The sequence below is a fragment of the Euleptes europaea genome, chromosome 5 (genome assembly GCF_029931775.1).
Source record: "Euleptes europaea isolate rEulEur1 chromosome 5, rEulEur1.hap1, whole genome shotgun sequence".
NCBI lineage: Eukaryota > Metazoa > Chordata > Lepidosauria > Squamata > Sphaerodactylidae > Euleptes > Euleptes europaea.
Genome location: NC_079316.1, coordinates 49,520,407 through 49,545,371, shown reverse-complemented (window position 1 = coordinate 49,545,371; position 24,965 = coordinate 49,520,407). Strand labels below are relative to the sequence as shown.

Below are 24,965 nucleotides of genomic sequence, written 5' to 3'. Positions count from 1 at the left end.
TACTGGGTAACTTGGGCCAGTCACACTTTCTTAGCCTAACCTACCTCACAGGATTGTTGTGAAGATAAAATGGAAGAAAGAATGGTGTAAGCTGCTTTGGGTCCCTATTGGGGAGAAAGGCAGGGCATAAATTAATTAAATAAATAACAGTTCTCTATTTGAATTAGAGGAGAATCAGCATCCTGCTAGTCAGATACCATGTAGCAACAGAAACTAGCCTGCTTTTCCTCTCTCCCACCTACTAAAAACATTAAGAAGAGCCCTGCTGGATCAAACCAGTGGTCCATCTATTTCAGCATCCCTTTTCACACAGTGGAGGACTTCCAAGACAAAGACTTAATTCTTCAGTTTGAAAATAAATCCCTGCTTCACTCATCTCCTTCACCACTATGACAGAAGTATTTTGGGTAATGTAAAATATTTCAAAACTTTGGTTGGTCACTAGGCCCAGAACTTAACTTTCCTTTTTCAAGCTCCCTTGACCCAAAGGTCTTGAGCAGTAAAAGGGTAACCTTTATTTCTTTAAGAAAAATATGGTGGATAAATACTTTGCTACCTCCAATGTTGTTCTTGAGTCTCTATCCGCCAGCAAAAAGGGGACTGTTTTATCTTTTGATATGATGACAGGTAATTTGATTAAGATAGGAGCAATCCATTGATTGCAAAAATAATTGTATTGGGGCATTCCAACATCCTATGAGATAATTAATCCACTCTCTTCAGATCACACGGACAAAGCCTATCTGAATAAGGTAAGTTGCCATATCTTCTGTTTAACATCGCTGAATGGGTGGCGTTCAAGCAAGCGAGCATGAATGCTCTAAGGTAACAAGGGACTATTAAATTTATAAAATAAGCTGGAGTTTGCAAAGATGGAAGGATGCCCAAAAATTGGGTAAAGCATACTCTCCTAGCATGCATAATAGAGCTGGAGTAATCTGATTTTTAATATAGTTCTTAATGGTTAATATAGATTTACTTTTCCCCATACCTAATAAAATATCCCTAGATAGGCCTAGGATTAATAATTTCTTGTCAGTTTCATCCAGCGGGAGCAAAACTGGTCTTAGTTTAGTTTGTAGATCAGGCCATCCTTCTCAGTTCAACAAGTTTATTTACGGTCAAAGACCAGCAACAAAATGACCTTCAGTTTATGTTTAAAGGCTTGTAGCCATGCTTTGCCCTGACCTGGATGGCCCAGATCTCGTCAGATCTCAGAAGCTAAGCAGGGTCAGCCCTGGTTAGTATTTGGATGAGAGACCACCAAGGAATACCAGGGTTGCTATGCAGAGGAAGGCACTGGCAAACCACCTCTGTTATTCTCTTGCCATGAAAACCCCCAAAAGAGGGTCACCATAAGTCGGCTGTGACTTGACAGCACTTCACACACACACAGCCATGCTTTGGCTTCTATAGAACCTTGGCCTAGTTCTAGCCTGAAACTTATTCTGGTTACACATCTTGGGGTCCCTGTAATTCGCCATAAAAACTGACACAAGGAGAGGTCAATACTCTCATCAACCTGAGGAATCCATATTGAAGCTCCATATAATACCTGTGGGATAATTTTCATGTTGAACACTTGTTATCTCCCTGGAATGTATTTACCTCCCTTATGGAAGAAAAAGTGTTCAATCACTGCCACCAAAGGTTTAATTTTTTTTGTTATATCTGAGATGGGGTTTCCAATTAAGGTTACAGTTAAAGATATGGAAATTTGGAGACTTGTTCTAATTGGATACCATCAATTCTCCAAGTAATGGGGATGATTTTCTTAGCTTTTGAGAAGACCATAACTTTAGACTTTGAATAATTGATGTTAAGTTCCTCTGATTTACAATACTTTGAGAATCAATTTAGAAGTCTTCTCAAGCCTGAGTGCGGGACATTAGGATGGCATCGTCTGCATAGAGGAGTAAGGTTAGTGCCTTTGAAGACAAATATGGAAGATGAAACTCTGCATAGGAGAGGTTGGTGAAAGGTAATTTAAATACAAAAAGTAGAGGCGCCAAAAACCAGCCTTGTTCCACACCTCTATCCAGGCAGAAACTCCCCGTAAGTTCACCCTTATTACCACAATGCACTTGGGCCACCCGAGAAGAGTAGAGGTTTTTTGTCAACCAAAGAAGTCTTTTGTCGATTGAAGTATGCTCCAGTTTTCCCCACAACCTATTCCTGGATAAAGTGTCAAAAGCTTGCTCCAAATCTATAAATGTGACATATAGTTTACCTTTAGATGAAAAAGCATATTTTTCAACTAAATGGGCTAAGATCAAGCAATGGTCTTGAGGAACAAAGTCCTTCCTAACACCAATTTGTTCATGTCCCAATATGTTATTTGAGGTTATCCATTCCTCCAATTTGTGATATAAATATGAAGCGTATAACTTCCCCACCGAAGAGAGGAGACTAATAGGAAGGTAGTTTACTAGATCTGTGTTGCTCTACAAGTTATGGGACAGCTAATGTGTTTGCCATTTTGAATGCACACTGTGGCCAGTCCTGGCTCTCTTCCATGTGCATCTCTGATGTGCATGATCACAAACAGATTTGCTGCTTTTCTAGTACTTCGTTTTTCAGATTCAAGCAAAGTAGTCTCGGGATGAAGGGAATTTGTGACCATGTGGGAGTGTTTGCACCACAAAACTGCAGGCCACATGCAAAACCAGTTTTTCGGAGCAATTATAAGCAGGTCCACTCAAGTCTATTAAATGAGACTTATTCCCAGGAAAGTGTTCTTTGGATTGCACTGTTAATTTCTAATTAAAGGAATAGTATCTGCTCTTTTAGTGAGGGAACACGTTTAATAAAAAGCAACACTGCATCATCTAAATTTAAACATTCTGTTCCTTTATTCTAAAAAAAATTGCTTGACATTAAAAGCTTTATTTTTTAATACAATCACTTTCTACTTGGTATGCTGTTATAAACAACTCTTGTGGCTTCCCTAGTTGATCCATCCCATTCATGTGTCACTCATCATTTGAAGAGCCAGCCTGATTGTCTTCCTCAGAGCTCTGATTGTTCACATTGTGATTTGCGATCTCCTCAAAAACCAGATCATCTTGGTCACTAAACGGAGGAAAAGACCGTCCTGAAACATCACAATAAATTATGATTGTGTAAAAAAACTCTGATTAGTCTACCGCACAAAATTAACTAATCCCAGTTTGTGCATAAAGCCCTGTTTCTTGTCTTTCCTCTCTGTTTCCTGAGCAAGAAGGCATCTCCATTATACTGCCATTACCACAGCCAGGTGGCTGCAAGGAGTAGTGCTGCTCAACAAACTGAATGTTGTGAATTCAGATATTACAACACACCATGATTAGTACAAAGTGTGTAACAACTGGCTCCAAGCCTAATCTGAATCCCAGTTTGATGCCAACCAATTGTAAATTGTTGAAGCACCTACACTCAGAGGTCACAACTAACCAGGATTTGATCAAACCATAGTTAATTGTGGTGTCTGAATGCAGCTTGCTCTTTACCGAATGTTATGCTTTTTTCCTACTCCCATGTGTGAATATTGATCTTTGGCATGGCTTAATGAGCTATGAATTAGTACCCACTGAGCAGAGGTAAATTGAGGTGTGCAAAAAAAAAAAAAGGGGGGGTGCATTCAGGTTATAAGAACATAAGAAAGGGCCTGCTGGATCAGACCAAGGCCCATCAAGTCCAGCAGTCTGTTCACACAATGGCCAACCAGGTGCCTCTAGGAAGCCACTAACAAGACGAGTACAGCAGCACCATCCTGCCTGTGTTCCACCGCACCCGAAATAATAGGCATGCTCCTCTGATACTAGAGAGAATAGGTATGCAGCATGACTAATATCCATTCTAACTAACAGCCATGAATACCGCTCTCCTCCATGAATATGTCCACTCCCCTCTTAAAGCCCTCCAAGATGGCAGCCATCACCACATCCTGGGGCAGGGAGTTCCACAATTTAACTATGTGTTGTGTGAAAAAATACTTCCTTTTATCTGTTTTTAATCTCTCACCCTCCAGCTTTAGCAGATGACCCCGTGTTCTAGTATGATGGGAGAGGGAGAAAAACATCTCCCTGTCCACTCTCTCCAAACCATGCATAATTTTATAGACCTCTATCATGTCTCCCCTCAGCCGCCTTCTTTCCAAGCTAAACAGCCCTAAGCGTCCTAACCGCTCCCCATAGGACAGTTGCTCTAGTCCCCTAATCATTTTGGTTGCTCTTTTCTGCACCTTCTCAAGCTCTGTAATATCCTTTTTTAGGTGTGGTGACCAGAACTGTACACAGTATTCCAAGTGTGGTCTCACCATAGATTTGTAAAATGGCAGTATGATATCACTTGACATTATGACAACCAGAGTTAGATTATTTAATACTGGAACTAAAGGTCGTAGGAAATCAGTCAAGTTGTTTCCATTGGGTTGGATCCAGCGCAGCATTTTTGTGGGAACAAGGACATGCATAGGATCAGGCTGCACAACATCTTTTACCATCTCTTAGCTACTGAAATGTCACCCTGCTACATCAGAGAGATGTAGGCCAATCTATCATACTACCTTCATTTTGCAACTCTAATAAAAGGTGATTCATCAAAAAGACTTTTATTATTCCATGAAAAAGTAAACAGAGTATGGCTAGCAAGAAAAAAATTCTTACCTCTCCTTTCCTATAATCATTGATGTGCATTGAAAAGAAATTATAAGTTCATTGTTGAAACACGGCTAACAATATTATCTGTAAAATTAAAAGATCCTCTTCCTAATGAGGGTGATAAGTCTTTTACATCCTGGAAGAATGAATGCAGTGCAGCAGAACATGAGCCATGAAATGGCACCTGGTAATGTGTGTCAACAGTTAGACAGACTGAGAACAGACTTATCCTCTCTAGCAGGCAGAACCATCTGCCTGCAAAGGTGCCTGTGTGTTCTCCTACCAGTGCTACTGGAACACAGAGTTCCTATTAATTAGTCAATCATTAATTTACACAGCGAGCTGATCACAACCGATATCCCTTTGGGGGGTATTCAAGACCATCAAATCAAGTGCCGGATGTTGAAAAGGAAACAAGAGGTGCTGTATTTCAACTGGCCTGTTTTTGATACAGCCATTTGCACAAATAGATCAGCAGCTGAAATTTTGGACGGTCTTGAAAAGCCTCACATTTGACCATCTGGCACAGCCCTAATATGTCTACGTCATGGAGGGTGCTATTACTGGTCTCCATTAGCAAGGCCCTTGCCACCACCCTTGCTTTTGACTCATAACGTGCATCTGATTAAGTGAGCTCTGACACAGGGAAGCATATGCTGGAGTAAATGTTGATTATCTTTAAGGGTCAATGGACTGCTGCATAGGATGGCACTGTTAATAAAGCAATCGAAAAGGAAGATCCTATGGTCAGGGTGATCAGTGAACAGGATGTTTCATTCCGTTTTTCAGCCATTTAAACACAACTGGTGAAAGCCATTTTTCTTGTCTACTTAAAAGAGACTTATAGTTAACTTTTTCTGTCTGGGTATTAGTTGTAATTTTGGGAGATCTCCAGGCCCCACCTAAAGGTTGGCAACCCTAACTGTGGGGTTGGGCGTTTGTTCTCTAAGCAGTGTGAATGGGTTTGGCCTAAAGAGATTTAGGTCAGGGCCTGTGATGAAAGAATGTTAAAGGTTGCAGTCTTGTGCATACTTAGCTGAGAGTAAGCCCCACTGAATAAAGAGGCAGTTACTTCTGGGTAAACTTGCATAGGGTTGCACTGAAAGTTCCATAACAACTGTGGATGTACCCTTGATGAGAGCCTATTGTTTAGGTGCCCAAAGGGTCTGTTTATATACCCAGCTGAGTGCAGAGAGGTGCGTGTGTGTGTGTAGTAACACCAGTTTTTAATTTGGAAGAGAAGAGGAGCAAATACTAAGCTGTAAATTAGTTGAAGCAACTGATGAGCACAGGGTCTCTTTGGGGATCTGATGTGGCATACTGCCATATAGGAATGCCTGCTTGCTTCCATCTGTGTACTGCTTGTATAATAGTAAATAAAGCAAATATTACAAAAGCAAGTCTCTAGTGTTTTCTGTTTCAAAGGAAATCAACCCAGACAGTGCTGTCCCAGGAACAGCTCATTGCTCAGAGAAGTTTGGGGTATGAAACTAGAAACCTTAGGAACTAGGGCTTCCAGGTTTCCCACCTTGGATCCCTGGTCCCTAGCTGCTACTTCACAGAGTGGTGGAGGCAAATGGGGAGTAATTTGGCACCACACCAACATATAACATCATTTCCTGAATTAAACCATAGGACATAATGTGAATGTGATGCCATCACATCCAGTTTTATAGCAGAAATGATGTCACATGTTGGCACAGTGCCAAATTGCTTATCCCTGCTCCCTGACATCTCCTGTTGGGTGCCAATGCTGAGTTAGCAACCCAGTTAGGAACACACGGACTCACACTTGGGAATATGGAAATAAAAACCTATAACATTGTCCACTTTCCTTGCTGTTCCACCTAAACACATTTCCCAAAGCTCTGTGTTTCAGGGCTGTATAAACAGCCTCACTTTATATTGGCTGCTTCCCACTTCAAAGAAAGAATCTTCTTTTGATTTCTGCAGAATCAGGAGGATATCATTCAAAATGTTCTATGCAATGACAGGAAAGCAAACATGAGTTGAAAAAGAACCAGTAATATCCTACTGACCTGTTGCATTTACCTCCTCTGGCTTAGGGTGCATAAGACGGAAAGGCAGTTCCACACCTACATCACTTTTCAGAGATGAAAGAAAGAAGAGAATCCATCATACTTGCATACCAATCTCAGCTGTCTCCTACTCTGCCCTACTATAGTAAATAAACACTGAATCTATAACCAAATTACTGTATGTCACCAATATCTGAAATGTTAATAAGTCAAAACTTTCCTTCGCACACAGGAATAACCCAAGAAAACCTAAATGAGACGGCACAATCTGAGAGAATCCAGACCTTGAAACAATGAAGGAGATGCTTTGAACTGTCAGGGGGTGTCAGGGGGCTTCACTTGGAACATGTACATTCACGTATGACACAAGAGGTATGATCTGGCACATATATATTGATATGCACAACTTTTTAAAAGAATGGCAGCCACTGCAGGGCAAACAGCCTCAGCTCGGGTGAAAAATGGTGGTTAGAGAGTGAAGTGTGGAAGTGGCTGGATGTGGGCAGGGCCTTTAAAAGTGCAGCACTCTGTACAGACTCTACAAAAATGTTTCAGGTGCATTCCTTCCAGAAACATTTGCGCAAATATGGTCTGAAAAAAATGGGGGGAAGTTGAAAGGAAATCGGCAGTGCAATGACTGTAAGGTTGGGGAAAACCAATGTAGCTAAGAAGCCAAGGTGCAGCAAAAAGTCCAAATGGAAACAGCCCACTTAGCTAGTGAAGAAGGATGCCTGCTTTCAGGTATGACCAAAAATATCTTGTAGCTGCTGGGTGACCCTTTTTTCTTTTGGTTAGGTTAATGCGCATATGTTAAGAGATGGTTTGACACAATAAAGGAAGCCACAGCCCTTAGTTTGCAAGACCTGAGCAAAGCTGTTAATGACAGGATATTTTGGAGGATATTAATTCATAGGGTCACCTTAAGTCAGAAAGGATTTAACGGCACTTAACATACACACACACAGTGAACAGAATGGCTGGCCTATATTTTCTTCAATAGAAAATAATTATTAGGAGATTGCATCATGATAGCTCTGTTCAAGTGCTCATGAAAACTTGGAGAAGATGACCAGAAGGGATAGTGGTGGGGGAGTGTCAGAGGGATGGAGGGAGTGGGAAGAGAGAGGAGAGAGAGAAAAAACATATAACAGGCAAAAACAGTTTGAAGTTGGCTGAAGCATCTTGGGATACTGGATATCTCTCAGGAGGTCTGATGTGGGGTAGCAGATCTGCCTCTTTGCCTGCACATGTGCTTTACTCATACATTCATAAATAAAGCAAACATTTAAAAAACCCACAAGTCCCCAAATACTCTCCGCTATCTCTTGAACTTGTCAACACTTTCGGAACTGGGAAACAGACCAGTGAAAAAGAGAAAAGCTCACCTGGAAGTAAAATCTCCTAGCAAGCTTGGAAATAAGCAGATATAAAATACAATATTTACAATATGATACAACATATATACTGAAGCTACTGGGCCATACTTCATACTCTTTCTATAAAATACAGTTGAGAGAAGATAATTTTTAATCTTCGCTGGAGCATTTTACACTACCCCATTTCCATAACCTCTTTGATCCAACTCAGCGGCTATTCTAAGAACACTCAAGCAAATATCAAAATGGAATGTTTTTACCTGCTAAATATCGAACAATTATTTATGATTGGCCATGCAATCTAACATTTTTGAGGACCTAATGAGGACACTGCATATTCTCCCTTGTCATCATTCATCCTGGTTTGACAAAAGAAAGAATAAGCTACTTGTGATAGGTAACAAAGATATTCCCAAGCTTACCCTGAGACAGCAAGTTTCACCTTGATCTTGTAAGCAACCAGGATCCCCATAATTGTCTTGTCTATCCCATCTTTAATACTATTGGAGATTAAAAAAATTAGTAGGATCATGTTTTATTACAATTAAATATTGTTTTTAGAGGAAAAAGACAGGCACAATATAGATCCTATCTTATTTTTTGTACATGTGCTTAAAATAGACCAAGAAGGCCATTTTCATTTAGGAAAATAGCACAGAGAGAGGTTAATTGTATTTTAAGCCTGTGAAAGCCCAATTTGGCTCAGAATTGTGGTATTAGGGGAGGAGCTCCTGCCTTCTCCCCATGTAGGGTTGCCAGCCTCCAGGTACTAACTGGAGATCTCCTGCTATTACAAGTGATCTCCAGCTGATAGAGATCAGTTCCCCTGGAGAAAATGGCTGCTTTGGCAATTGGACTCTATGGCACTGAAGTCCCTCCCCTCCCCAAACCTCGCCCTCCTCAGGCTCCGCCCCAAAAACCTCCCACTGGTGGTGAAGAGGGACCTGGCAATCCTATCCCCATGCCATTTCCCTGTACTTAAACAGCCCCAGGGAGGAGTTATTTTGGAACAACATGTGCACAGAATACTTCATATGCAGCTCCAAATTTATGCAAATAACCCTCCCCCAGGGCCGTTTCAGCTCAGGAAAATGGCAGAGGTCCAAAATCATGCCATGGTCCAAAATCAAGTCAGGCCCCGACTGCTGTGTGAACCACAAGTTGGGAACCCAGACCCAACTCATTAAAAGAACATTATGTAATTTGTCCTTTAGTGTGAGCCCAATTGAATGTAAATAGGGTTCTTTTGTTTGCCACACTTTCTCTTTGATCAAAGCTGATGACTTTTCTGATTGGACTCACATGGTGCTGGAAGCCAAGTTAGTGTCTTCATCCTTTAGCTTCCCATCCAGTGCTATGCCCCGTTTCTCTCGGTTGTTTGCCAGCAAGGGCAGAATTGTTAATGTCTTAGTGAAGGTGCAATCTGACTGCTTCTTAACCCTGAAGTGTCCACAGCATGGAGAGACAGAAGGCAATTTTAGTTCCAACCTGATAGTCAAACTTCATCCTAGCTACTTTCCTAATAACTTCAACTGCATATATTAAGAGAATTATACTAGTTTTTGCTCAGTGATGCAAATGTATCTTTATCATAAACTGTTTAACTAAGACAGACATCAGTCCTGTTCCTAGAAAGATACCAAAGCTTATCATAGCCAGACCGGAATCAAGAAACAACACAATGTAATAGTTTTAAATATATCTATTCCCAAGGAACAAAACAGGAGAAAATTAATACGACAAGGGAGGACGACACATGGCATACTCACTCAGTTTCTTCCACAGCTACTGTTTTGGTGTAAAAGTCACTGGAGTACAATACCACGTTAGCAACTTGCACCACTGAAGAGGGAATGGGAAAATAATTTCAATTCAACAGAAAGAAAAGTGGGAAATTAAAGGCAAACAAGGTGGGCCTACTGGGTTGGCACCTAGGGTTGCCAGCTTCGGGTTGGGAAATACCTGGAGATTTTTGGGATGGAGCCTGAGGAGGGTGGGGTTTGGGGAGGGGAAGGACTTCAATGCCATAGAGTCCAATTGCCAAAGCGGTCATTTTCTCCAGGTGAACTGATCTCTATCGGCTGGAGATCAGTTGTAATGGCCGGAGATCTCCAGCTAGTACCTGGAGGTTGGAAGCCCTATTGGCACCACTTCCCAGTATCATCCTGAATATGCAGAATTATGCTGTACCTGCACTACATCTCTTTGTACCTCTCTTTCCCTTCTGTCTTTGGCCTCATGTATAAAATCTGTGAACTGTTTATCTTATCAGCCAGTAGCAGGACAGAAGCATAGCTTAAAGATTATGATGACACGAAAGGGTTGAATGGCCTGGCTGGGGGTAACCCAGTATTTTCAATGTCAGACCTGCCTGCTATTGATATTATCTTAGCACATTGTCAAAGCAAAGCTAATGTTGTGAACAAGAAAACAAGAGGGCTGCACAAATCACCAAGACAAAAGAAGGCAAAGCAAAATAGTGCAGCAGGAAACAAAAAATCATTTTATACTTTAAAAAGTCTTCAAGCTTTAGAGAACCCCCAATGAAGATGCATGAAAAATGTGTAGGGGCTTTTTAAAATATGAAATAAATTTTCTATTTCCCAAAGCACAGCTAATGATAAACCCTTTATAAACAAAAACAGCACTGTACCTGACACACTGATCTTCTTAACCACTTTATCTGTGTTGTTGGTCACAGTCACTGTAACAGGAATTGGCTCACCATGATAAAACACCTGGAATAATTGGACTGGCTTAGCAGGAGAGCTCAAGCAGGTCTATGTAACAAAACTTTATTCCTACTAATTTGCCTGGGCAGACAAGAGCCTTGGGCCTCATCCACACTTCCTGAAAACCAGTGGAAGCATTTATCAGCGAGTTCAAACATCTCATAGCATGAACCATTGCTGCAAACAAACTCAGACAGAATGTAGCTGCACAGAACATCTCCAGGGAGCCATAAAACATGTTCTTCAGTTTAGTTCCAAGGGCAGAAAGAACCTCACCTCTTTGCTGAGGCATGCTTTCAAGTGCAGTGGTTTCTTGGAGAGGAAAAACTGCCAGGTGGTCTCCACTTGAGGCTGAGGGCCTGGCACATCAGGAGCATGCTGCACTTTGCGGATCAGTAGGTACACAGAGTTCCTGAGGAGCAGAAAACACAATGTGCCTAGGCACAATAAGACTGAGATGGTGGCAGCCATGAGCAGCAGTAGAAGCTGTGGAGATGGGAGTGGGGCTGTTAAAACAGGTATGAAAGAGGTAGCAGGAGACAGTGATAGAAGCCAGGGAGCAGTGATGTGAAGACACAATGGTAACAATCACCAGGGTACATGTAGTGCTGTACAAAGTAGGGCTGTCGATTCGGTTCGGCCCGAACTGAAAAACAGCCGAATTTCCCCTGATTCAGTGGTTTTTAGTTCGGGACGAACCGAACTCAAAAATGGAGGGCAACCGGGGCCCCCGAATTCAGCGAGTTCGGGAGTTCACAAATAAATCCGGCAAATTCGGCCGTCAGTAAGCAGCATTCTCCTCCCCCGGCCAATCGGTGGCCAAGCTGGGTCTTCTTCTGGCCAATCAGTCAGGATTGAGTACTGGAGGAATCAGCTGATGTGCGGCCCGGCCGGGGAGAGAGAGAGAGAGAGAGGGAAATCCTTGTGTGTGTGTGTGTGTGTGTTTGTGCACATTCACTCCTTTCTGTGGCTGCAGGGGGCGTATTTTTTTGGGTACAGACACAAAACTGTCAGCAGAGATTCAGACAAGCCTTCTTAAGAGACCACCCAAGTTTTGTAAACATTGGGTCAGGGGGTCCCGAGATATGGGCTCCCCCCTTTTTTCTTTCCATGGCTGCAGGGGGTGCATTTTTGGGGGTACAGACCCCAAACTTTCAGTGGAGCTTCAGATGAGCCTTCTTAAGATACCCCCCAAGTTTTGTAAACATTGGATCAGGGGGTCTCGAGATATGGGCTCCACCCCTTTTCCCTCCCCCCTTTTCCATTTCCGTGGCTGCAGGAGGCGCTTTTTTGGGGATACAGCCCCCAAACTTTCAGCATAACTTCAGACAATCCTTCTTAAGATACCACCCAAGTTTTGTAAAGATGGGTTCAGTGGGGGCAGAAATATCGGCTCCCCCTTTTCTCTTTCTGTGGCTGCAGGGGGCGCATTTTTGGGGGTGCAGATCCCAAACTTTGAGCGGAGCTTCAGACAAGGCTTCTTAAGAGATCACCCAAGTTTTGTAAACATTGGGTCAGGGGGTCCCGAGATATGGGCTTTCCCCTTTCCCCTATTGGGATGAATGGATCAGCTGATCCTGTGCATCTCCAGAGCAAAACGTCCCGTGCCTAATTGGAATCGTCTTGGATTACAAGTCCTCCCCAGCCCCTCCTGATGGAACAGAAGACAGCCACAGTAAGACCCCTTTGGGGGCTTTAATCTATAATTTTTCTCCTGTGTGTGTCTGGGGGGGGGGAAGCAGAGTCTGTGTGTGTGTGGGGAGGGAGCAGTTTCTGTGGGTGGGGGGGGGAAGCCAAAGGGGGCTTTTGCCGGTTCTGTCTGGGGTGTGTGTTCCCCCTCAAGTCTCTCTCTCCCTGGTTTGAGGGGGGGTTTCAGTTGTGTGTCTTCAGGTTTTCCCTCATTCATAAGAGCGGTTAGGTCTATTTGGATGCTTGCTCAAAACTTGTTTTCAAATGGTGACTTAAAGAATGCATTTGGAGTCCGATACAAAAGGGGAAATTCCACCCCTGCTCATTATGCATAGCTAGCTGCCTCTGTCTCTTTCCATGGTTTGCAAACTCCCAGGTGTCAGGTGTTGCTTTGCACAGTTGCAAAGGTGTTGCTTACAAGGTTGTGTTGCTTTTGCTGTCGTGTTGCTTGCAGTTGTGTTGCAATGCTTTGCAAACGTATCAGCTGTTTGTCGGGGCTGGGAGCTTTGTGCGTGGGCGGCAAGCTCTGCTCAGAGATGCACATTAAGGGTGGGGGGGACCCCTTTCGGGGCCCATATCTCAGCCCCCCCTGACCCAATCTTTACAAAACTTGGGGGGGTCTTTCAAGAAATGTCCTTTGAAGCTCCGCTCAAAGTTTGGGACCTCTACCCCCAAAAATGCCCCCCCCAGAGCCGCGGAAAGGCGCGGTTGTGTTTTTAATGGCTTTATTCGGCCGAATTTTTTCCCCGAACTTTGAATTCCCGCCGAATTGCACGGACCCGAAGCGGGGGAGTTCGGACTTCGGCATATCCCGAATCTAAACGGGCCGAATTCAGCCAAATCCGAACTATACCGAATTTTTTTTAATTCAACAGCCCTAGTACAAAGTAATCATCAATTCATTTTACATATAAACTTTCACAAAACACTGGAGGTCTGCAGTTCAGGTAGTGGGAGGTGATTTCTACTTTCAAAGTTTGATCTACAATTCAGTTAAGCAGAAGTTCCCGGACTTAAGCTAAAACATTCAGGGAATTCAGGAGATTTACAACACAAGCATAGTCACAACTTTTTAAAGCCTACTTCAAAGGGTGTAACTCTGCTTAGGATTGTGCAATGCTTTAGACTTCTCTTGAATGATGATAGATTGCTCCCTCCTCTACTTTCTTGTTTGCTTAGTAAAAAGTTGTGTGACGCTCAACTTGTGAGTTGGATCCAGACAAGACGTTTCTGTAGGCTCAAGGGATTCTGCCTGCAGAGCACAATTTTCTCACCTCTCCTGGAAGCTTAAAATCCCCCCCTCTCTGAGATCCTGTTCCCTTTCCCCCAGGAATACAATTTTGGGTTAATTCCAGGCTGCCATGGGAGTCTAGTCTGGATCCGAGCTTCTATATGTGTAAACAAAAGTCAATCCAACAAAAGGCAACCTGTTCACATATTTTATATAATTCTAAAAATATTCCACTTTTCTGTTCACACACTCAAAAGGATAAGCATAAAATGTCATTTTGGACATCCAAAGGTGAAAATACATGGAAATTTAAAATGAAATGTCCAGCAGAGGTCTTTTTCATTTAATAGTTTCTCATCTTTCCCTACACTTCATGCACTGTTCCTCAAGCAAAATATTACCTTTTAAGAATTCTCTCTTCCACATTCTCTGTAGAGAAAGCTTTGACCTCAAAATCTACCATACAGCACTGTGGAAAAAGATCGGGGTAGGGAGTAAACGTTGAGCGGGTTAAACATCCGATTGTAAAAAGAACCTTGTCAGCCACTCAGTTGCCTTTCTCTTTGAACCTGTCATCTCTCACAGACTCTTTCAATTCACAAAAGTATATGAGATAATTTCTAAAACTCTCTGATCCTCCCCACCCCAAGATTTTGCGCTCCTCAAGCAGAAAACCTATAACTCTCACTGGATGGCACAATGGGGTGTTCACTGTTATAGGACCAAACACGGTGTCACTGGGGCCACTGAACTTGCACTGCATAGTGGGTAGGCTTATCAACCTTTGTGGGGAGGGGAGGCTGGAGATGCTCTGGAAATACAACTGATCTTCAGATGACAGAGTTCAGTTCCCCTGGAGACAATGGCTGTTTTGGAGGTTAGACGTTGGAGGTCACATTCCTGCTGAGCTCCCCACCCTTCTCAGACTTCACCCCCAATTCTCCAGAAATTTCACAACCTGAAGTTGGCAACGCTAGGGGTGTCTGGTAAGATCCAAATAGGGTTGCCAGCTCCAGGTTGGGAAATACCTGGAGATTTTTGGGAAGGAGCCTGAGGAGGGCGGGTTTTGGAGAGGCATTTCAATTGAGAATAATGCCATAGAGTCCACTTTCCAAAGCAGCCATTTTCCCCATGTGAACTGATCTCTGTCGCCCGGAGAACAGCTGTAATCCCAGGAGATCTCCAGCCACCACCTGGAGATTGACAACCCTACCCCCACTGCACAAAAATTCACAGGAGACCATCCCCAGGAGAGAAGAGTCAGAGGTCTGCTGCGGGAGGGGAAGTCTGCTAAAAGTTCCCTCTGGTTCCAGTCTATTGTCTCACTTGCTGTGTTTCTTGAAAACTGGTCTCCTACAACCCAAGTCCATAAGGGGGGCTCATGTCACATCTTTGGGAGTGATAAAAAATTTGCTCTCTGCATTACCTTGTGGCAATGCATTCTTCACAAACTTGCAGATTCTAGCCCCTGAATTTCATTGTGTGATTGCTTTCCTAGTATTATTTAAATAAAATTCACATGAGATTTGATATACCTTCCCGACATCATGGGGAGCTGGCTGCAGAGAGACTGAACAAGGCAGGTAGTCAGGAAACTGCACAACAAGGAAAAGAAGAAGCTTGACACAAAGAACGATAGTTGCACAGTCAGCATTTGATACAGTTTAGTGCTCAAGAAAGGTACTACATAAAAAGCTGCCCTAGAAAATGCAAACCTGCCTCACATCACACTCCAGAGTGCCTCACTCAAAGGACATTTCCAGTTCCTTGTGTTGTAACACAATTCTATAACTATACTGCAGCCGCAGTTGTGGTTGCCTCATCTCAAAAAGATTTCATAGAACTAGAAAAGGTGAAGAAAAAGACAATCCTAATAATCAAGGTGTTGGAACACCTTCCTAACAAGGAAAGCCTATGGAATGTGGGGCTTTCAGTGAATGAAAACAAGGTTGACTAAGGGGGACATGATAAAGGTTTTTAAAATTATGCATGGGTTGGAGAAAGTGGATAGAGAAGTATTTTTTCCTCCTCCCCCCATACTAGCACCCAATACAGTTGATGGCTAGTAGATCTAGGATCAACAAAAGGAACTACTATTTCATACAATGCATAGTTAATTTGTGGAACCCACTGCCACAAGGTGCAATGATAACACTGGATGGCTTTACAAAGATATTAGACAAAATCATGGAAGAAAGTTTAATCAACGGCTATTTACCATGAGGGCCAAATGAGATATCCAGGCTGGATCCAGACTTTTTGCTAACGGACACCCATCTGTCAGGAACATAACTTTCCTGCCTTTCCCCCTCCTGCAGCTACCCATTGATTTCCCTAAAGTCCTGCTCCTAGGGGAAAGGGAACCCTCAGGAATGGCAGGAGGGAGGAATGGGGAATCTGCAACAGGAAGAGGGAATTGGCAGAAGTTACACCTCCATTTCCATTAATGGAACATTCAGTCTGAATCCAACCCTCCACGTTCCAAGGCAATATATCGTTGATAACCAGTGGCTGATGGGGTTGGAGGGAATAAAACCGAGGGGTGAGTCTGTGCACAGCTTGTAAGCCTTCCAAAACATCTGAACATAAGAACATAAGAAAAGCCATGCTGGATCAGACCAAGGCCCATCAAGTCCAGCAGTCTGTTCACACAGTGGCCAACCAGGTGCCTCTAGGAAGCCCACAAACAAGACAACCGCAGCAGCACCATCCTGCCTGTGTTCCACCGCACCCAATATATTCGGCATTCATCTGGTAGAGCACTGTGGGAAACGTAATGCAAGACTAGCTGGACCACTGATCTAATCCAGCAAGGGCCCCTCTTATGTTTCCTCAGGTGACTGTATTTTACAAACTGGACTCTGGTATTAACAGCTACTAGATATGAGGTAGCTTGAAGTGCTGCTACTTGAAAAACATTAAATGTAAGAGACACCTAGACAGAAAATTAAGGATTAATACATTCTCAATTAATTTTCTTATCAAAGTTTCAAGCTTCACAGAGAATGTAAAAAAAGAAAAGAAAAAAGAACATCTCAGAGTACTTACAGTTAAGACAAAGGGATATGCATTTCCCCCCAGCTTACTCAATAGACATGTCTGCAAGTTGGAAAGTGGTATTTGTTCTTCTAGTGGTGGGTACACTTGTGTCCTAAAGAAATACAGATCCTTCCGGAAAGTGAGGCCCATAACATCAATATCTTCTTGCCCATATCGGAAAGCACAAGTGAGTGTCACATACACTGGGGAGAACACACACAGAATGATACAGATTTCATGCATGATGTACCACAAATATTGCCCTCTCATCCAGAAGGTGCACTTAGAGGTCTAAGAGTGGCCATTTGTGAGCTGTGGCTGTATTAAGAATTAAAAAAAAAATCAAAAGTAACAAAATCTGGTTCCCACATGCTCACCCTAGACAGTGAAAAGCATCTGGGGTTTGGACAGCCACGCTTCTCTTGGGGAGGACAAAATGTTAGTTAACTTGAAGCATATAAACTTCTGGATCCAATTTAAAACAATCTAATTCCAACAGTGGTGCCTCAGTTACTACGCTATCCAAGTTTCCCATTTTTGGGGAGAAACAGTTGCCATTCGGCAATTTCTCACACACCTACCATCTTCACAGATTTGTTGGCAGTCTGACTTTTCAGATAGGATTCATACAGGAACTGCACAGGTGGCTTCATGTAATTATAAATAGTGGATAATGCTCCACAATCTGCCAACAGCCTTGGATATCATGTTGGAATAAGGCAATTTAGCTTGCCTGGACACAGGGAAGGGGGGGCTAAATTGCTCTAGATGTGTATAGGTATATCTCCTTAGTGAATGGGATGCTTCTTATTGTCTTAACCTGGAAGCGTCTCTCTGACCTCTTTCTCTCCTTGTCCCCTTTATCTCTTTACCCTCATGGCTTTGCAAGGAACAAGAAGCCAGCATGGTGTAGTGGTTAAGAGCAGTGGACTATAATCTGGAGAACCGGGTGTGATTCCCCACTTCTCATGTGTGGCAGACTCTAATCTGGAGAACCAGGTTTGATTCCCCACTCTTCCATATGAAGCCTGCTGGGAGACCTTGGGCTAGCCACAGTTCTCTCAGAACTCTCTCAACCCCATCTACCTCACAAGGTGCCTATCGGGGGAGGGAAGGGAAGGCAATTGTAAGCTGCTTTGGGACTCCTTATGGTAGAGAAAAGTGGGGTATAAAAACTAGCTCTTCTTCTTCAAGAGGCATCAACAGGTCTCTCCTGTAGAAGCCATGCAATCTTACCTGCATGCACATGCCACTGGAGTAGCTGGCCATTTGTGACAGGGAATAGTATTCTTTAGAGTGGGCTTCTCTCTCTCCTTTTGACCGCAACATGGATGTGAATTGAATCAACCTCAATAAATGTAAGTTTTATCTTTCTGCAACATACATCTTTGGAGTTTATTTAATGCATGAAGTACCATACTTCCATGGCTGTGCAACTCTACTATATTAACTAATACATATCCCCAATATATCATTGATCAAGGGAGAGTTTGTAACAAGCTTGGTAGGAGTTTACAGGCCCTTTGGGCCACCTTGGTGCAGTTCTGTTTATTACCTCCATCATGTGACCTCCCTTTAAAGAAAGCCAGGGGAAACGTTCAGTAATAAAAAACTTGCTCAAATTGCAGTTTGCAACATAACACACAATACTAGCAGTAGGACTCTACAAAAAGAGCAGAATAGTCCTGGCTTTGGGGGTGGGGACTGAAAGCAGTCCAGCCCCACACCGCACAGAGGAGGCTGTAGCTTGATGGGCAACAATCTAGTCTGCTATCAAGCGTTGCTTCTGGTTAAGAAATTCCAGGAGTTTGGGGTATGGATTTTGGGATGGCAGGGTTTGGGAAGATGAGGGGCCCCAGCAGAGTAAAATACCATAGAGACCACTCTCCAAAATGGCCTTCCTCTCCAGGGAAACCAAACCCTGCCTCTGGAGATCAATTGCCATTCTGGAAGAAATCCAGACACCACCTGGAGGTGAGCAAACCTACATTTTCTGAGAGAAACCATGTAATCAAGAAGATAATAAGGAGAAGAGTCCTAAGAAAACCTCCCCATTTGCTCCTTGAGTTGCAAGCAACTTGATGGCACTTAACACACACATGTATAAGATAAAACAACTTTTATTTTGATAAAAAGAACCCTCTTTTTACCCATGAACTGATTATTCTGTCATTCTACTAATTATAACCGAGCCATCCTATTCTTTAGGTCCAACTAAGAATTCTAAGGCAAGAGCCTTTGGTGGCAATGAAAAATAAGTAGGAAATGCTAAAGAAGGCAAGGAGGCAGCATAACATACATCACAACACTACAGAGAGGTGCCTTTACAGAGGTACATGTAAGGGGTCTCATAGAAAAGGAGTAAGCCATTGCAGTGAGGTTCAGCCTTTCTGAGCATGCAGGTTAATTGCCTCAGGATGTGACACTGGATTAAGGTTGCCGGCTTCTAGGTGGGGCTTGGAGATCTCCCAGAATTATAATTGATCTCCAGACTACAGAGATCACTTCCCTTGAAGCAAATGGCTGCTTTGGAGGGTGGAATCTATGGCATTATACCCTGCTGGGTTCTTTCCCCTGCCTAAACCCCACCCTCCCCAGGTCCACTCCCCAAATTTCCAGGAATTCCCCAACCTGGAATTCACCACCCTATGCTAGATCCATCTTTACACCTTACCTTCAGTTGTAGTAGAGGCTGCATTTTACTAGGCATTTGCTCATTTATTTGTAAACTAGGCATGACCAGGCAATTTACTTTTTTGCCATAAGGCCAATCAAGCAAGGATTCTATCAACCAATGTCAGGGAGCACCCAAAATATTGTTTGGAATGAGTGTTCTGAAGCATTTAACCCTATTAATTGATCAAAATAACAGAGACTAGAGGGAGGGACTAGCACTTCAGAAACCAATTTTTAGTTGAGGGCAGGATGAAAATGCTTAAAATAATATAAAAATACTTTATCTGATGTAATAGCTATGTTCTTTGAAAGTATGTCTCATGTCCTTATCTTGGATGGTGTTAATTTGCACAAACTGAGATACATCTCTAAATGTAAAGCAAGATATTAATACTTCGAGCAGTAATCTCTAACACACCCAGATAAGCTGTCTGACCTTTTTTCTCCTTGACAATTTCTGGATCCACCAACACTACACCATCTGCAGAGACAATAAGCAAAGGGGAGGGGGAAAGAACCACTCTAAGACTCAGGATATTCAGCCTCTATAAACCAAAAAGAAGAAGCCCACAACAAAGCTGAGCTCACCTACAGGTTCCACCTCATCAACATGGTCAATGAAATCTCGCTTTCCCAGGTAGATAGTAACCTGTAAGATTTAGAAAATTATGACTGGAGAAGGCCACATCAAAAGCTCACTGATCTCAGCTCAAGGATGTAATGCGATTATAGCTAGTACCAAAATTGGAGGGGCATCTCTGAGCCAGTCTAGCCTGCTGAAGCTCCTGACTCAAGATTCAAGGTGAAGGGTGACCAAAGGCAAGGAGGGTACCTTTACTGCTAACACTCATATAGAATAGTTTTGGCAGGTGCAGCTGAGAAAATCTGTAGTTTCTGAAATCCCCTCCACTACACAATTAAAGCAATACAAAGGCCTCATCTTCTTTTGTCTGTGGTCACCCTAAAGAAAACATTTTGCTTCTACAGTAATAATACAGAATAGAGCTTGTTTACATGTCTGGCAAACAGGCTCCAGCAAATCTCGTTGGGTGGCTTGAAGAAAGTTTGCCATCTTTTAGGCAATTACTGATCACGACCAATTGCTGTGCTACTTACTCCTTTGTCATGAGAGATCTTCTTGTAGATAATGTGAGTTTGAGAATGTATGCCATTCTTCACTGAGATCTGAGAAACGGAGACCATCTTTGGAGGTTCAGGACAGCTCATCTCTACAGTTATGTGACCTGGTAAGAATGAAGCTTTCCTATATCCAGATAAGGCCAGTGTCAGAAAAAGATAAGCAAAGCCATGGGAGATATAAAAATATTTATATTTAAAACAGATTAAAATTAAATAGCCTTTTACGCACAAACACTAACCCATTAGAGTCCCAGATCAAGAGTTGCAGTTACAGATTCAACACTGAGATATTCAAATGAAACGCAATACCATTGCACTAACTAAGCTAACCAAGTTACCTATGCTGTAGCTGGTTCCTCAGAGCCTGTGCAGAGTTCCTTGTGGTAACAAGAAGTCGAAGGAGTCCTTAACCCCTACTCAACTTCCTGTGGACCCAGTTTCCACTGAAGACTAAAAACTAAAGCCAAGAGAAAACCCCAGATGTCCAGATATTATGATAAATGGAGTTGGACCTAAGCCAGCCTCCTTTCTAAGAACAACAAGCGGATTTCTCCAAACCCACGCAAATCCCCATCTCTGATGTCAGTTGCTATTTTTACCAATCAGAGCCATATACCATATAGTCCCACCTCCATCAAGCACCTGGTACTGGCTCTGAACTTCCATGACAAATACGTGGTCTGGTCTAAACCAGATCATCCTTTGTCCAAAAGGGATTAAGTCTGCCAGGATGGTCCGATGTGGAATGGAATGGAATATTTCGTACTAATGGAATCTAGGGGTCCACATGTTCTAGGTGGCACTCTTGAGCCTTAGCAAGTGATCTTAGGCAGATCATGAGAGGGAGGGCATCTAGTCCATCTTCTGGTCATGGTCACTGGGGGTGTGGGGGGAGGTAGCTGTGAATTTCCTGCATTGTGCAGGGGGTTGGACTATATAACCCTGGTGGTCCCTTCCAGCTCTATGATTCTAAGTTTTAGGATTTGTCACACCATCCAAGAGGTGCCTCATGACACTTGAGAGCCCACTATCTCCATACCGTCTTCAGTAATCTCATAATTATTGGAATCAGGGATCACTGTTTCCTAGGAACTGGGGTAGGTATTCACTCTAGTGCATAACAACAATTGCATAACAGCAATTGTACTGCAGTATGTTTTGCAGCTAATTCAACCGTGTTTCTGGAGCCCTCTCACTGTAATTCCAGCATCTCAGCAAGACCTTTTAATATCATTTAGCTAAAGCCCAACTGAATAGATATTACTTGACAATCAGTGTTTACAAGATAACACTTGGAGTTAGGTGATAAGTTCTCATGTCTCACTTTGTTTGGTCAGCAATAACGGTAAAGCCCCAAGAAGAAATATGCGAAACAAACAATAAACAGTTTAATGCTTTTAGAATGCAGCCACTAGGAATAAGATATGATAGTGAGCATGCTGGTTCTAATCAAATCCCATCGATTTCAAATGTACTGTAACACTAGCCCTAGGCAATGTTTTTGGAAAGTGACTTCAGTCTACATCAGATTAAATGAACGGTTCATTGGGCTAGTAATGGTATTCTGCCTACAATCGCTCACAAAGGGTCCATTTTAAAATGCATAACATCAATGGAATACAGAAACTGTGGCAAATAATAGATGAAATTAGCATATTATAGAAGATTACAAGTAAGTTAAAAAGACATTTGCTGCTTGCTTTTGGATCAATTCATTTTGCTTATATTTTACTGGAATAAGATTAAACCACATGAAAATATAAAACAGGACATAATAGGCTATAGAGAAAATACTAAATATGAAGATTGGCTTAATCTGTTTTTCTGAAGTTTTGGCTATATAATTTCAGCATCTATTCAAAACATGCAATCCTCATCAAATTTTGATCACATTGGGAAGTGTGGCATTTTAATTTATAAATGTATATATTAAGCGTTATTCACACCCACTATATCCTCCTTATTTCTTTTATTTAAAAACGGATAAAAATATAAATATTATGTAAACAGAAATTGCTTCTGAAATTAACAGTATTTTGAACAAGTACATCATAATAATTCACAGCAAATTAACTTCAGGAATAAACTCCTATCCCTTCCCCCCACCTGGTGCATGCAGTTCCAGAACAAAGTGTTTAAATATTGGTGAAATTATTTGTATATTTACAATGATAAAATTAGTTCTCCCTCTCCCAATTCAGAAGCATAATGCCAAAGCTCATCATAAGATTGTTGTTGGGTTTTTTAAAGCATTACTGCACTGGAAAAACTGGGGATGAAAAATTTACAGAGCACGCAAGTTCATGTTTATTTAAAAATTAAGCCTCACTTAATTCAATGGCCTTGCTCTGTAGTAAGTATGGCTAGGAATAGGGCATTAAATGGCCATATATACAAAAAAGAAAAAAAAGAAATACCTGTCAGGATTCCAAATGCCCCCAGCCAGCAGAGGAGAGAAAAAGTTCCAGGAGCAGTAAAATGAAGCTGCCCCCTAATTTAATGTATAGGCTCGAATAATCCAGACACAGATGTGTTTGGCTTGACTTTCCTTTCTACACAAAGGTGAAGCATTATCCCTTTCAGAAGGTAGGGCAGCAGTTTGCAGTAGAACTGAGATTCTGACTGTTAATGGCCAAGTTTCCAACTCTAAATCCAAACACAGAATTATTATACCTGGATTAGCAGATCGGAAGCCGGTAAGATCAGTGGTGCTGGTGGGGATTACTTTAGGGACCTCAGTTCTACAATGTCAGGCTTCCTGATTTCATAAAGCACAGAGACAACATAAAGAAGATTTAGCAAGGAGGTTATTGAAAGCAGCTTTGTTTTAAATCTCTCCATCTCCTCTTTACTAGGGATGAAAACCATCCAGCCTGCTAATGAGCTAAAGATAAAGCTTTGTTTGTGCACCATTGATTTTGTAAACACATATTTTATAACACACACACACCATCATACAGAACTGTACATTCAACTGTGCTGGCTACTATTTTCTAACCAAAATTTCATCCCATTTAAAAGATGACTTATCTATTGATGCCTAGTAGCCCCACTCTTTTCATTCTAGCTGAATGACCACCATTATGACAGACAGGTACAATTATCTCTAAACCACATTTGATATAAAGCAGAGGCAGAAGGGGCAAATCATGCCCAGGACTGCAGGGAAATTTCAAACTGGCATTGTCCAACCTTAAAGAAAACACAATCAAATCAATATGGCTAACCAGAGTCTTTTAAACAGAAGATAACCAGGGAAACAAAGGCATCAACAAAACAATTTGCCGTTGTTAAAGAATCCCACACGACTGTACATACAAATACAGCCAACTAATTTAGACCAACATATCTGTCAGTGGGAAATTGTCTCCCCTCTGCTAGTCTCTCAGCTGCCATTATGACAGGCAGGTGTAATAATATCTAAACCCAAAGATGCTGTCACACAGTTTCTGAAAAAAAGGGGGAAAAAATGCTCCAGACATCTTGTAGTTACTATGAACAATCTTGCTTTTCTACATAGGTAATGTCCACATTCTCATCTCCTTCCATACCCCCTGCCTTTTTAGATTTACCTGCTTCTCTTCTCGTCCTTCAGTTCCACCAGCTACCATCCACTGCTCTCTTTTCCCCCCTCCTGGTTTCTCCAACATTCCACGCCACTCCTTTCTTGTTCCTTAACTCACCCCCCCCCCAACATTCTGAGGATACATACCAAACCAACTCAGTAACTAATGAGAAAGGTATGGCCTGTGGAAATATTTAAGAATGAAGGGCCTTGTACTGGTACACAGTAGTTTGAATACTTGTAAGCCACTTAATATGGTTGATGTGATAATTAATAAAAACGAATTTCCATTCAAATAAAGAGGACATAGACTTTCTATAATACAAAGCATGCTGATGTACAGGTAGAAGGATTGTACTGTAACAAAATTTCAGAAAGATGCTTTGATAAAGAGACAGAGATTGTGGACTGTATGATCCTACCTTGTAATTTCTGCATAATTTAATTTGTCATGTAAGTGCTTGTGCTTTGTTTCAGCTGTTTGTCATGTAAGTGCTCGTGCTTTGTTTCAGCTGTTTCAGATTTCTGCTTGGGTTCAGACTTCTGCAACCTAAATCCTATTTTATTGTTTACTGGATGTCCCATACTTTTAATTGTTTTGACTTACACCGCACAATCTACCTTGAGTCTCACTGAGAAAAGCTAATGTGACGCCCCTTCTCCACTCACACAGTGCATCTACCACCCTCTAAAACCTCTCTCTCTCACACACATAGGTTCTGCATTACAATAACGTCAGGCCATCACACTTGCCACCCTTCTCGCTTAAAATATATATAGAGAGAGCCATGAGTCCATTTCATACCTCAGCCCCCCCCCCCTTACAGAGACATCAGCA

General features: G+C 42.2%; 1 protein-coding gene across 1 annotated transcript; it reads right to left on the bottom strand.

The window, feature by feature from the left end:
• Positions 1 to 2,972: 2,972 nt before the first annotated feature.
• On the bottom strand, positions 2,973 to 20,649 carry SAG (S-antigen visual arrestin). Its single transcript, XM_056850430.1, has 14 exons — positions 20,539 to 20,649; positions 20,011 to 20,071; positions 19,859 to 19,903; positions 16,756 to 16,949; positions 15,243 to 15,302; positions 14,109 to 14,176; positions 11,064 to 11,199; positions 10,709 to 10,793; positions 9,825 to 9,897; positions 9,358 to 9,495; positions 8,478 to 8,555; positions 8,065 to 8,088; positions 6,680 to 6,744; positions 2,973 to 3,094 (listed from the first exon to the last, which is right to left on the bottom strand). Exons 1-14 carry the CDS (start codon positions 20,647 to 20,649, stop codon positions 2,973 to 2,975), a joined length of 1,260 nt encoding a protein of 419 aa, XP_056706408.1.
• Between the last annotated feature and the right edge of the window lie 4,316 nt (positions 20,650 to 24,965).

What these genes read in the sequence shown, in the direction of transcription:
- SAG (XM_056850430.1), bottom strand. Translation starts at nt 20,649, where the DNA reads ATGAGCTGTCCTGAACCTCCAAAGATGGTCTCCGTTTCTCAGATCTCA. An exon ending in CTAGGAGATTTTACTTCCAG is followed by an intron (nt 6,745 to 8,064) that starts GTGAGCTTTTCT and finishes ATCTCTGAAAAG; the next exon opens with TGATGTAGGTGTGGAACTGC. An exon ending in AGAGGAGGTAAATGCAACAG is followed by an intron (nt 3,095 to 6,679) that starts GTCAGTAGGATA and finishes GTGATGTTTCAG; the next exon opens with GACGGTCTTTTCCTCCGTTT.